At 48.0% G+C, this 14041-nt stretch overlaps 1 protein-coding gene across 6 annotated transcripts in view; it reads right to left on the bottom strand.

Annotated features, from left to right (window-relative positions):
• Positions 1 to 14041, bottom strand: part of Dip2b (disco interacting protein 2 homolog B) — a 205921-nt gene that overhangs the window by 31985 nt on the left and 159895 nt on the right. For 4 of the 6 annotated variants that reach the window (XM_052748954.1, XM_052748955.1, XM_052748959.1 and 1 more), the window contains 5 exons: positions 12288 to 12415; positions 11018 to 11152; positions 10515 to 10629; positions 7545 to 7746; positions 17 to 126 (listed from right to left, as the gene is read on the bottom strand). In XM_052748954.1, the coding sequence (XP_052604914.1) occupies positions 17 to 126; positions 7545 to 7746; positions 10515 to 10629; positions 11018 to 11152; positions 12288 to 12415 (690 nt within the window). The remainder of the gene's footprint in view (positions 1 to 16; positions 127 to 7544; positions 7747 to 10514; positions 10630 to 11017; positions 11153 to 12287; positions 12416 to 14041) is intronic. The other 2 variants (XM_052748957.1, XM_052748958.1) reach the window with 1 other exon arrangement.

The following is a 14041-nucleotide window of genomic DNA, read 5'->3' as shown; positions in this document are numbered from 1 at the left end:
ACACATCTGAACTTACCTTCCTCACCAGATCGTTCTCTTCAATCTGCCCCAGGTCCCTTCCGGCAGCTTGTGCTATACGTTTGCCGGCAACCAGATTCCCGACCATCACAGAGGCGGGGCCGACACCTGTGGACAGAAGCAAAACCAACCCTGAAGACAGCAACTCAAGTCACACGCTCCCAAACCATTTCGAGACTGGCCCAAGTTCACGCAGCAGTGTAGGGGAAGCACATGGTCTTTCAGGCATGGGGCAAAGAGCCTGCATTCCAGTGAAAACGGCAACCAAAAGTATACACAGTATGGACATGGCTGGCAGTGGGAAGTGCTGAAGATGATAAAACAGACCCAGGAGACCCAGGGAGATGGGACAAGGGGCACAGGTGGCTCCTGAGTTAGGTCCACAGGGAGAATTTTACTCCAGAGTCCGCAGTTCCACTGGTTCCCACAAACAGTCCTAAAAAGAGTGCTTACAGTAACTGCTATCAGGTCTGCAAAAACCCTGTCACCTCTCAGGATATGGACTAAGATCACTAGAAATATGACCAGTGCTGGGCCAGCTAGATGGCTTAGTGGGCAAAGGTGTTTGCCACCAAGTCCGATGGTATGAGTTCCACCTCTAGAACCATATGGCAGAAGAAGAAAACCAAGGCCTGCATCTTGTCCTCTGATTTTCATATGTATGCAAAATGCACACACACATACACATTCTCTCTCTCTCTGTATATATATAAACATCTATATAAAACTTTTATATAAAAAATTCTCGTATTTCCTATTTAAAAAATTATATATAGAATAAAAATTATATATAGAGAGAATAAAATTATATAAAATAATTAAAAAGGGAATATGAGAATTTTTTTTATTAAAAGTAAATGATGAAATGCAAATTGCAGGCCTCAAACTCATGGTTCTCCTCTCTCAGCTTCCTGTCTATGGGTACCATCATACCCAGAATCATCTATGAGTTAAAGACAAAATAAGGCAGTCAAATGCACAACCTTGACATACTACTGGATTGAAAAAAATCAGCTAAAATAAACAAGTGGAGAGTTCTGTGCTGTAGGATGGTCTTTCTGTACGCTGTGAATATGTGTTGCTACGATTGGTTAATAAAGAAGCTGTTCTTGCCTATGGTAAGGCAGGATAAGAGCCAGGTGGGATATCCAGGCAAAGACACGGGATGAAGGAGGGCAGAGTCAGAGCAGATGCCAGCCTGCTGCCCAAGGAGCAATAAGATGCCAGCAGACCAGTAATGCCATGGCCACGTGGCAATATATAAATAGATATATAAATAGAAATGGGTTAATTTAATTTGAAAGAGCTAGCTAGCAAGAAGCCTGAGCCATAGACCAAACAGTCTGTAATTAATATAAGCATTTGTGTGTTTACTTAGGACAGAGCAGCTGTGGGACACAGGAAAACTTCTGGCTACAGTTCTGTGCTTCTTTGGAAAAAGTGTCAAATAGTACAGGTAGAGAGGATCATGATGTCTGCAATCTACTTTAGAGTCAATGGGGAACAAGCCCCCACGAAGCCACCACTGCCAGCTAGGTTCTGAACAATGATGATGCCTAACATGCAATGTCTTTTATTCTCAGCATTTATATGCTCTTAAATATACTGAAATAGGTGATAAAAACATGTAACTCAGCTCACCTTTTAAAAAGTAAATATCCAGGCATGGTGGCACAGACCTCTGTGGTTAACATGGAGGTTAGCTGGGCTATATAGTGAGACCTCCAGGAAAAAAAAAGTTATGTGTGTGTGTGTAAATATTTAGGGAACTTGCATAAGGAACATCCAGTAACATTTTTTTGTAAGTCTGCAATTACTTCTGAAGTTAAAAAAAAAAATGAAAGGGGGCCAGCAAGAAGGCTCAACAAGCCCCTACCACCAAGCCTGAAGACCTGAGTTCAACCCCCAGGATCAACATGGTGCAAGGAAAAAACTGACTCCTACAAGTCGTCCTTTGATGAGTGCGTGCTCCTCAAATCACACACAATGTAATTCTAAACTGTTTTTCATGAAATATAAAAAATTGAGAATGGGAGGTTGTTCCTACACTCTGATGTCAGAATAGCTTGTCTGCAAAGTGTCCAAAGCAATTTGAGAATAAGGACCATCCTTTCCTATGATAAATGATACGCATTCTCAAAACAGTTCTTCACATAGGAAGGACCCAGAGTGCACCTGTGAAAATGATCTGAATTAGCTTTACAGTTTACAATGAACAGATTTTCTAAAGATTTATTTTATTATTTATGTGTATGCATATGTGTGTGCATATTCTTGCAGAAGCCAGAAGAGGGGGTCAGATCCCCTGGAACTAAAGTTATAGGTGATTGTGAGCCCCCCAATGTGGGTGCAGGAAACTGAACTCGATTTTTCTTGTAAGAGCACCACGTGCCCTCAACCTCTGAGCATCTCTCTAGCCCCAGAAGCGACATTTTAAAAAGTAGACGCTGCTCAGCAGTAACATCTGGAGGACTGTGGTGGAGGACTGTGGTGGAATAGCAACTTTGGCCTTACAGACTCGTGTGTCTGAATGCTTGGCACATAGGAAGTGGCAATAATAGGAGTTGAAGCCTTGTTGGAGGAAGTATGTCACTGTGGGGGTACACCCATTGTGGGACAGAGTTCACTTCTTGTTGCCTGAGGATCAAAATGTAGAACTCTCAGCTACCTCTCCAGCACCATGTCTGCCTGCATGCTGCCATGCTTCCTGCCATGATGACAATGGACTAAACCTCTGAACTGTAAGCCAGCCCAATTAAATGTTTCCTTTATAACTCTTCACAGCAATAGAACACTGACTAATTCAAGGGTCTTCTGGGTGCAGTTCTTGAGTGTACAGGTCAGAGTGAACAGAGAAGTGGGAGGCAGTTCCTGGGAGCTACTGTACACAGCTCTACCTGGAAATCCCTCCCCTTTCCCATGAAGTCCTGAAAGTTTCCTGAGGCCAACGCCATGCTTTATTACTATTCCCTTCCTCAATAACACATCCCAGTTTTCTTTTCTGTTTCTTCTTTTTCTTAGACAGGTTTCCACTGTACCAACCCAGCTGGCCTGGAACTCTCTGTAGACCATGCTGGCCTGGAACTCAGACACCTGCCACTACTGTCTACAAGCTGATAACCAGTTTATCTGTAAACATCCCTGGAACAAAGGCTGCATCCTTTAGTTTGAGACAAGGGAGAGCAGGTCACATGTGATTTCCACACACCTGTTTGGAGAAGGAATTCTCCTCTCTACAGCTTTCTCCTCTCCGCTAGCTGGGGTGTAGAACCACTGGCCAGAGGTCAGGCAGTCCACGGATCCAAGACAATCTGTTACAGAGGCGCGTGGCCACAGTCTCATTTTGTCAGAACCTCCCTTCCTGTGTTAGCTCACTCACACTGGACTCTACTCGGCCACACTGACTTGCGGGCTTGGTCTGACTTGCTCTGGACAAGAAACAGTAGCAGGTGGTAACAAAGAGAGACACCCTAACCACACTTGTGTGGGGGGCTGGACATCCTGCTTCAGTCATGTTTCCTGAGAAAAGGACAGCCATACTGGGCATGGTGGCTCACACCGGCAAATCCAGTAGTAAGGAGGCTGAGGCTGGGGTTTGAGGCCAAAGCCCATTCCAGAGAGGAGAACATGGGCAAACTCTGAATAGGACCTGCAGCTTATGCATACTCCATGAGTGAAAAGCAAATGTCTGCTATCTGAAGGCACTGAGTTTTAGGGTTATTGTCATGTAGCACACCTATAACAATAGCGCAGTGACAAGTCACCAGAGCAAAAAGATTCTGAAGGAATGGCTGTTCCTGCAGGGACCAGGTTCAGTTCTCAGCACCTATACAGCCATCTAACAACCACCTATAACCCAGCTCCAGGGACTCTGACGCCCTCTTCTGGCCTCTGCACACACACAGCACACAGGCATAAATGCAGGAAAACACCCATACACATTAAAAAATAGTAAGTCCTAAAAAAAAAAAAGACAGGAGGCAGAAGCAGCAGAGCACACCTGAAGAACGATCATCCTCGTCAGGCCTGCCTTGCTCTGACTCTTTCACCTGAAGAGAAACAGACTTGACTCTGCTTCCAGGTTTCTGACTTGAGCCAGGACCACACTGACACACTTCCACATGCCAACAGCATCTCAGTGAGACTCACTCTACATCCATCATCTTTCTCTTCTCAATTCCCTACTTTTCTGAATTAAATATTTATCAATCTGGATTTTTAGTGTATGGGTGTTCTGTCTGTCTGTACATGATGTCTGTACATCTTACCTGAGGGGGTAAGAAGAGGGAGTCAGATCCCCTGGAACTGGAGTTACAGATGTGTGAGCTGTCACATAGGGGCTAGGAATTGAACCCAGGTCCTCTGAGAGAGGCCAGTGTTCTAAACTGCTGAGCCATCTCCCCAGCTGCTACTTTTCTGAATTTTTACCAAGTCTCAAACTCCCACACTATTCCCTCACCACCTCCACTCCTCAGTGCCAGATTCTCAAACTCCACTGGTCTTCTTCACAGCCGTGTATGTGGCCGTAGAAGGTGGTCATAGTAAAAGCAGATTTGGAGGCTGGAGAGCTGGCTCAGTGGCTGTACCCACACGGTGGCTCACAACCATATGTAACCCAGTTCCAGGGGATCCTACACACTCTTCTGGCTGCCTTGGGCACTGTACTCATGTGACACACAGTCATACATGCAGACAAAATACTGATACACGCCGGGCGGTGGTGGCGCACGCCTTTAATCCCAGCACTCGGGAGGCAGAGGCAGGCGGATCTCTGTGAGTTCGAGGCCAGCCTGGTCTACAGCGCGAGATCCAGGAAAGGCGCAAAGCTACACAGAGAAACCCTGTCTCGAAAAACCGAAAAAAAAAAAAAATACTGATACACATAAATATAAATTCAAAAGGCTGGGCAGTGTTGGCACATGCCTTTGATCCCAGCACTCAGAAGGCAGAGGCAGGTGGATCTCTGTGAGTTTGAGGCCAGCCTGGTCTACAGAGTGAGTTCTAGGACAGCCAGGACTACTACACAGAGAAACCCTGTCTTGAAAAACCAAAAAAAGAAAAAAGAAAGAAAGATTTAACGACTACTGTACCTCCAAGAATATTTTAAAAGCATCTACTCTAACATGAATGTTTTCATTAAAAACTCCTGTGCTTACCAGGGGAATGGTGGCGCACATATGAAATCCAGCACCTGGGAGGCTGAAGCAGGGCGATCGTGAATTTAAGGCCCCCCAAGGTGACATAGCTAGATCCTGTCTCAAAAAACAAAACATCCTCTATGTTACTTAAAATAGGATTTTATTCACAAAAGGTAACAAGATTTAAGACGGAGAAGCACTTGCACCTGTCTGTTTCTTCAGTGCTGGGGACCAAAGGAATCCAGGAGTTTGCACACACTAACCACACACTCTCCCAGTTAGCCCCACTGCTGCATGAGGTGCATCGGTCGTAGCTGCCATGTGTCTATGTGTAGCTAGAGTTTTCCTGCCTGGTCCACAGTCAGGACAAATCTCTCTCACCCGCCAGTCCCACAGCCCCTCAGACCCAACCAAGTAAACACAGAGACCTACACTGGCCGCAAACTGTATGGCTGTGGCAGGCTTCTTGCTAACTGCTCTTACAGCTTAAATTAATCCATTTCCATCAATCCACACCTTGCCACGTGGCTCGTGGCTTACCGGCATCTTCACATGCTGTTTCTCATCGTGGCGGCTGGCAGTGTCTCTCTGACTCAGCCTTCCACTTCCCAGCTTCATTCTCCTCCTTGTCCCGCCTATACTTCCTGCCTAGCCAATGGCCAATCAGTGTTCCATTCATCGACCAATCAGCAACACATTCGCCATACAGAACGTCCCACAGCATCTATGCAGGACTGTTTGAAGACACTCCTTTTGTGTTCTGTTTCATGTGTGTGTGTGTGTGTGTGTGTGTGTGTGTGTGTGTGTGTGTTTGTGTGTGTGTGTGCATGCATGTGCCGTGTGTGTGTGAGTACCTAACAGAGGCCCGAAGAGGGTGTCTGATCCTCTAGGGCTGGAGTTACAGACGGTTGTGAGCCACCTGGTCTGGATGGACTCTCAGACCTGAACTCAGATCCTCCAGCAGAGCAGCACAGACTCCTAAGCGCTCAGCCATCTCCCAGTTCCCTTTAACATTTTCTGAGTAATCACATGGACGGCTTGATTCAGACTTTCTCACTACAGGACAGCAGCCTCAACAACGAAGCCCAACGAGCAAACACACACAGTAGAGTGCTAGCCTCCACAAACCCTTCATTCCCCTCGCAGAACCACTGTCATGAACGCACGCTAGTTCCAACAGTCTGGCCAAGGGCATGATAGGACCACAGCGAGCTTCACACCAGCAACAGTGTGGGGTCCCGGGGACACCCCTACTTCACTGTGAGCGCACATGCTGCTCACCTTCCAGCACAGGTCACACAAAGTCCATTCAGATGCCACTCTGCTTCTGACCCTTCCATTTCCATCTCCTTTTCCTCGGCTCGGGGTGTGGGGGTGGGGTGTGGGGGTGGGTGGGGTGGGGGGGATAGGGCCAGGGGTAACTGGAGAGGCCCGGTTTCTGCTTTGATGTTTCCAGGACGACAGGAAGCTCATTGGGCTTCTCACCCTTCTTTTCTAACACAGAGGGGTTGGTACAATGTAGTAAGGCCGTGCCAGTTTAAGTCCCTCCTCATCTCTCATTGAGACAAGACTCACTGTGCAGCCCTAGATGGCCTGGAACTGACCATGTAGACCAGACTCGTCTTGAACTCAGAGATTGCCTGTCTCAGTGTATGCCACCACACCCTGCCATCTTTCCTTTTGTGAGACAGGCTCTCAACTGGACTTGACACATGTCTGAAGAGACTGCCTGTCAATCAGTCACAAGCAGTGCCTTAGCTTTCTACCTGGGCCTGTGACATTTCTCTGCTCAGAAATCAGGCAAGAAGGTGGAACTGGTTTGTGTTTTTTCTCTTCTCCATGTGGCAATTCATATTCTTTTGGTTTGTACCTTGAAAATGGCCAACAATGCTGTTTATCTTCTACTTATAATTCAGAAAATGCCTGTAACCCAGAGGTAGGATAGGCCCGCACCCAACTTCAGCAGCTAGGAGGAGGGAGAGGTCATTCCAGGCATGAGACTCCCACGGAAAGCCAGTATGCCGCAATGACACTACGAGTGATTCTCAGCTCGGCACTAACAAGCCACGTGACTTTACGGACTCACATTTACGATCACACATGTAACATGCATAGCCAGCACGTGGCATTTAGTGAGTACTCACTGAATACCAGCTGCTCTTATCAACAGGGGATGAGCTTTACCCTTTCTCCCTCTCTCAATCACTGTGGCAAACTCAGCCAAGAGAAGCAGCAGCATGTCCCGCAGGGCAGCAGTCTTCCTGGCTGGTGGTCAGCACATGCGGTCCTTATGTTATCTCTGGAGAGTCTAAGCCCATGCAGCACTGCGCTGAAAGTCTAGCTTCTAGAAGCTGCCTGTAATGTCATGGCTAGAAGCCAGATTATTACCTGGTTGCTTTTGTCGGGGTTTGGGCAAGTTCGTCACACACGTATGTGGGCACATGAGGATATTACATGGGTGCAGAGATCCCTCCAGAAAGAGCTGTTTCGTCTGAGATATATGGATCCCTCCTAGTGGAGTTTTTGGTAATGTGTTGGCAGGCACCAGAGCAAGACAGTAAACGCCTACTTGATGGATGCTATCGATTGCCTGGAAAAACACAAAGGAAAACATTCAGGGAGATGACTCGGATGCCATGGGATACATCCTGAGAGAGCGCACTATTTCACTGCAGGGTGTTCCTCCATCCATCCCAGGATGGAAGTCTGGTAGATCATTAAGTTCCTGAACATGCCTAGCCACACCTCCACTCTCCATGTCCCTGTGACCTGGAAGTTATACCTTCTTCCCACAATCCTTTGAGCCCTTCCTTTCCAACTTGGACCTGGCAGAACGGCTCCAGTAAAGGAAAGCGGCAAGAAGAAGGGCAGTTCCGCCATCAACAAAGAGGTGATCTGAGAATACACCATCAACATTCATTGGAACACCGTGGAGTGGGCTTCAGAAGCATGCCCCTCAGGCCCTCCAAGAAATCCAGAAATGTGTGATGAAGCAGAGGGACTTCAGGTGTGCACACCAACACCAAGCTCAAGAAACCATCCGGTCCAAAGGAACAAAGAGCGTCCCATACTATATCCTGCATGCTTGTTGGAAAAACGGAACGAGGACTCGGACTCACCAGACAAGCTCTTGACGTTGGCGGCTTGTGTCCTGTTACCACGTTAAAAACTCTACAATCAATTTGGATGAGAACTAACTCGATGAATAGCAAATAAAGTTACAAAATTGGAAAAAATGAAAAAAACCAAGATCTCATATGTGGGTGAGTATGGTGGTGCCACTACAATTGTGTGTGTGTGCGCGCGCGCGCGTGCACGCACACACATGCATGCTGCAGTGTTCCTGTGGAGGTCAGAGGGCAGCCTTGTGGGGTCCGTTCTCTCTCCACCTTCAGATGGGTCCCACGGACTGAAATGAGGTCATCAGACTTGCACTGCAGGCGCCTTTATCAGCAGAGCCGTCTTGTCAGACCCTTATTACTCTTTTGTATTTAATTAACTTCATTTTATGGCATGAATGTTTGCCTGTATGCATGCCTGTGCACCAAGTAGATGACTGGTGCCCACAGGAGCATGGGGGTTACAGACAGTTGTCAGCGTGGGGCCTGGGAATCCGACCCAGGTCTCTGGAAGAGCAGCCTCTTACCCATGAGCCCCTCTCCAGCCCTTCCTATTGTTTCTTTGTGACGGGTTTTACTCTGCGCTCCACAGTGCTCGTTTGGACTCTAATTCTCCAGCCTCTGCCTTCCAAGTGCTGGGTTTACAGCACGTACTGCCACACCGACTAAAATGAATCTTTGCATGTCTGCCCCTTAGCTATCTTTCAGATAAACAGGTATCAGCCCATTCCTACAGTCTTCACCGTATTTTCAGCCTCGTTTATATTCAGATTATGTCCTGTGATTTTTTTTTTTTCTTTTTGAGACAGGGTCTCTTTATGTAGCCCTCCCTGTCCTGGAACTCAGCTCTCAGAGATCCTCCTGTCTCTGCCTCCAGAGTGCATCGATGAAAGGCGTGCGCCATCACACCTAGTCCCTTTCTTTCCTTCTTTTTTGAGACTGCTGTTCTGGAACTCTGCAGCCCAGGCTGTTCTGGAACTCTGTAGACCAGGCTGGCCTCGAACTCACAGAGATCCACTTGGCTCTGCCTCCCGAGTGCTGGGATTAAAGGTGTGCACCACCACACCTGGCAGTCCCTTTCAGTTTCGTTCTACAAACAGTCCACCTGTGGACTAGCTAATAATTCAGAATAATGTGTTCTGAGAACAGAAAGAAATCTGAAGTCACCTGGTGCTGTCTCTCACGTTGTGTCTACGTCATTTCTGTTACTAAGTGACTGTTACAAAGGCCAAGTGCCCTGGGCAGAGAAGTCACAGGCCCTGGAAACACTTCCGGTAACGTGAGTTATCACTGGGAAGGCAGGCCAGCTTGCTCTGGACCGTGCATTTACTTTTGGGTCCTACTATGCGGCATGCGAGTACAGCTCTCAGGCTCTGGAGGTGAGTGGAGAACAATAAGGGCTGAGAAGTCCCAGCCTGCATGGGACTCACAGTGGGTGATGTCATTCTATATTGATCAGGTCACCGCTGTCTACTGAGTGCAGACCTCACGCATCGACTCATTCTGGAGAGACTCTGTCTCCCTTTCACAGGTCTGGAACAAGCTCTGAAGTCTAGTCACCTGCTTACATTCATGGTGCTGGTAAAGAGACTGACAGTCGTGACTCTAGATGGAGCCTTGGCGGCTTCCCCCTTTAGCCAGTTTCCACCAGAGACACAGTCTCAGCACCGAGCCCTAGTCTTCCTCCTGCCCTCCCAGCTCCCCTCCCGGCTCCTCTGACTCCCCAGAACAGCTCCCTTGCATAAGGAGGAAAGTTCTTGGACCCTCCAAGAGGTATGGTAAGACCGAGGCTAACCTCTGACACATGGTTACCTTCAGAGATGCATGCCACACATAGGCAGTCAAAACCTTCATGGGTAGCCAACACTTGGGCATGAAAGAAATAAGGTATCTGGGGAGATACGGAGAAAGTGGGAGGCCGGGGAAAGGAGAGTGGGTAGGAACATATTGCACTGTCTATGTGTATGAAATTCTTAAACATCATTTTTTGGTTTTGGTTGTTTTTTGTTTTTGTTTTTGTTTTTGTGTTTTGAGACAGGGTTTCTCTGTGAGGCCCTGGCTGCCCTAGAACTGGTTCTGTAGACCAGGCTGGCTTTGAACGCACAGAGACCCACCCGCCTCTGCCTTCCGAGTGCGCCACCATACCCGGCTCAAACATGATCTTTAAAGACAGCGTATCTGGCAGGCAGGCAGGCAGGCAGCAGTCCCCGCCTCTGCCCCGGCATGGCCCAGCGCTCACCTGCAGCACGCGGCTCATCCATTGGAAGCTGTCTTCCTCGGAGGCATCAGGCCTTTGCTCTGCTACCACCACAATGCGCTCGTCATAAAACACAGACACAGAAAACACAGCAATTCTAAGAGAGACAGATCAGACACGTCAGTCGCCCTCCAGAACCATCCTATTTGCTTCTCTGAGTTGGAATCACAGAGGAGCCATCCCGACACACCACCCAGACACGAGCAGTAGAGAGAAATGTGCCATCATCACCAAACCAGCGTCGAGTGGTTCACTTACAACGTAACGAAAACAGCGTGGATTAAGCACCACAGAGTGTGACAAGACACAATCCCTGTCTTTGTGGTGCTTACGTGTCCGAGACAGAACCAATCAACACACAGATAACGAAGCCATGTTGTGATGCACCAGGAAGAGCCTGGGGCAGCAGAGTGGGGTGCCCAGTGGAGTGGGATATGGGTGCTTGGGGGAGCGCCTCCCTGGGGAGCGGACACTGGAGCAGAGACCTGAATGAGGTGAGGACGCGAGCCACGCGAAGATCTGGAGGAAGAGGATTCCGGGCAGAAGGAACGGAAAGCGGAAAGGTGCTGAGGTAGGCACGAGCTTGGCAGGTTTGAGGAACAGCAAGAAGGCCAGTGTGCCTGGAGCAGAGTAGTGAAGCAGAGAGTGGAGCGAAGGTCAGACACAGGCGAGGGAGACCGAGGGAGACCGAGGGAGACCGAGGCTGAGAGGGGAGGGAGGATGGAGTTAGATCTAAGGAGGTCTCCGCTCAAATGTCCCCTTACTAGTGAGGCGTTCCCAGATCACCTTGTGTTCACACCACAGCACTCACGGCCCTCTCACGTGACATCTATGCTGCCATTTGCCTGGCTCCTGTGTTTGTCATGAGCATGTGTGGGCACACACCCAGAAAAGCAGCGTGTAGTTGGCACCCGGTGAGGATTTGTTGAAGCGTGCAGGGAGGATGGGAAGTGACTGGAGAGCCAATGACGCCGGCTGATCTGCCCGAATCCCTTCCTTCCACCCTCGGCAGGGATGGAGTGCTAACTATGTGTCAGGAACACAACTGTGACCACAGACAGTGGGTCCAGGGCCCAGGAAGTTCCATTCCTAAGAGCCACACTTACAGAAAACCATACAGTTCAGGACTGGTTCTTTTTCGATGTGGTCAAATTTTCTTACTTCTTATGTAAGGAAGGCTAGGAGGAATAAGGAGGCACATGCTCCAAGCATACCATACATGTGTACATGTGTATGGAAATGTTTTTGTGTAAAAACAAAACAAAAATAACCCTAACAGATACCTGTCTGAGACTGTGAACTGCTGGAATACCTCTTCTTGCATTAGTAAGCAAAAGAAAAGGCCTGACTTTGTCCACAGAACTTGGAATTCTCAACACTAAACTGACATGTCAATCTCCACATGGAAAACACCACAATTGGGTTAGAAACGAGAGGAAGAATTCTCAGGTGTGTATTTGTACAGAGTGGCACCTCGCTACACTAGCCTGGACAGCACCATCTTGGCACTGAAGAACTATGGAACATGCAGTGTTTTGTCTTCAATTCTCCTCAGTCTTCAGAACTCAACAAGGAGTAACAGACTCTGAGACACGCCTCATTCCTCTCCGTCACTCAGAGCCGAATAGGGTGGGATACACACCTAAAGCCAGGCTTCTGTTACTTTAACCCAAGCCAACCTAGTAATTTGGAAAAGCATCTACAGAATGCAGTTCAGACCGCCCCAACGCGGTGACACTGCCCTGCAGCACTCACCGTCCTCGATAGACAGTCTTGATGGACTCCACCGCCAGGCCAGTAGCCACAATGTCGTCAGCGTTATGTCTGCGACCACTAACCATGAGCAAGCCATCCATCTTTCCAACCACGAACACCAAGCTCCCCTGAAAGTTAACAATGATTTATCTACCTTCATTTCCATGGTTAAAAGGGTAAAGACAGATACTGTACATTTCCTACTCTGAAGTAAATCTCATAAAAAAAAAAGCTAAGAAAAATACCTGTAAGGCATGTACACAGTTCAATCCCCAACACTGTGTGTGTTTATATCAAAGAAAGCAATGTCATAGTTTATGGATTTATTTTTATTTTATTTTAGTTTTGCTTTTTTTCAAGACAGGGTTTCTCTGTGTAGCCCTGGCCGTACTGGAACTCAGTCTGTAGACCAGGCTGGCTTCGAACTCACAGAGATCTGCCTGCCTCTGCCTCCTGAGTGCTGGGATTAAACATGTGTACCACCACTGCCCCCACTCGAATTTTTTTTTTCTCCAAAGAATCCCTCTGGAATTAGTGAGAAACTAGTACCTAGAGTCAATGAGGTCTTTTTGAAAACCACATTAGTTATCTTGTGAGGGTGTATGTGTGGGTGGGCACAGGCATGCCACTGCATGCTTGTGGAGGTGGAGGACAACCTGAAGGAGCCAGTTCTCTCCTCCATGTGTGTCCTAGGGACTGAACTCAGGTCATTAGGTTTGGCTGAACCACTAACCAGCACCCACTGAGGTCTTACTGAATTCATTCATATTCCTAGGGGGAAATTTCAAAGGGAAAAGATTATGACCACATATCGTTTACTTTCTCCGCCACGGATATGTGTTAGTTCATGTTAATTCATTTACTACTGAATTAGAGGGAAGTCAAACAGCTTTAATATGTAAATAGTTGCCTAGAGCATGTAAGGGTAACACCGTTTCCATTAGGCAGGAGCAGAAACAGATAATAGAAAAAAGTCTAAGAATGCTGGAGATTTTCTTCCCAGGACAACAAGCACAGGCAGCTGGGACCCAGGCCCTAAAGCATTACTCCCTGCAGTAAGTCAGTGCCAGGTTCTGGCCTACTTTCATGCACTCAATGAGCCAGTGGTTTTCTCCATGTAAATGTCACTCATTAACTTTCTGAGCACAGTGTTGGGCCAACACAGTGACTGGGCTAAGACAGAAAAGCAGAATCCCTGCATAGGAAGCTATTGGTTCACCCACAATGCCAGAGGGGAGCCAGCCATTTCCAACTGTGTTAAGAGCTGTGTGAGTCAGAGAAGAAGGGCTAGAGATGCGGCTCAGTGGTTAGGGGAGGCACTGGTCTTCCAGAGGACTTGAGTGTGATTTGCAGCACCCATGTCACAGGCTCACAACTCCTGTAACTCCAACATATAATTAAAATCATAAAAACAATCTTAAAGAAAAATAGAGATGCCTGCTTCTCCAAATCTTTCAGAGTGAGGCTGTTTGGCTGGCATCGCCTTTCTGGCTTCATCCTTCTTACAGCTAGGTCTGACCATGGGACCAGTTCAGACCAGACATAACCTAGTCTCCCTACAGAGCAGGACTATAGTCTGTCCATTTCAGAGACCGCTGAAGCTCCATCCCAGACCCCAACAGCAGAGCAGCAAGCAGAGTTGGGCACCTGAGACTTCTCTGGTGCTGGCAAGAGGTCAATAGAGCCAAGGCTACACTTAGTGTGTACGGTTTCTAAGAGGGCGACCCCTGCCGCACCCAAACCCCAGAGGTGGG

The sequence above is a fragment of the Peromyscus californicus genome, unplaced genomic scaffold (assembly GCF_007827085.1).
Source record: "Peromyscus californicus insignis strain IS unplaced genomic scaffold, ASM782708v3 Scaffold_20__1_contigs__length_68692818, whole genome shotgun sequence".
Lineage (NCBI taxonomy): Eukaryota > Metazoa > Chordata > Mammalia > Rodentia > Cricetidae > Peromyscus > Peromyscus californicus.
Note: the sequence above shows the minus strand (reverse complement) of the source record. Positions and strands in the feature narration are given on the sequence as shown.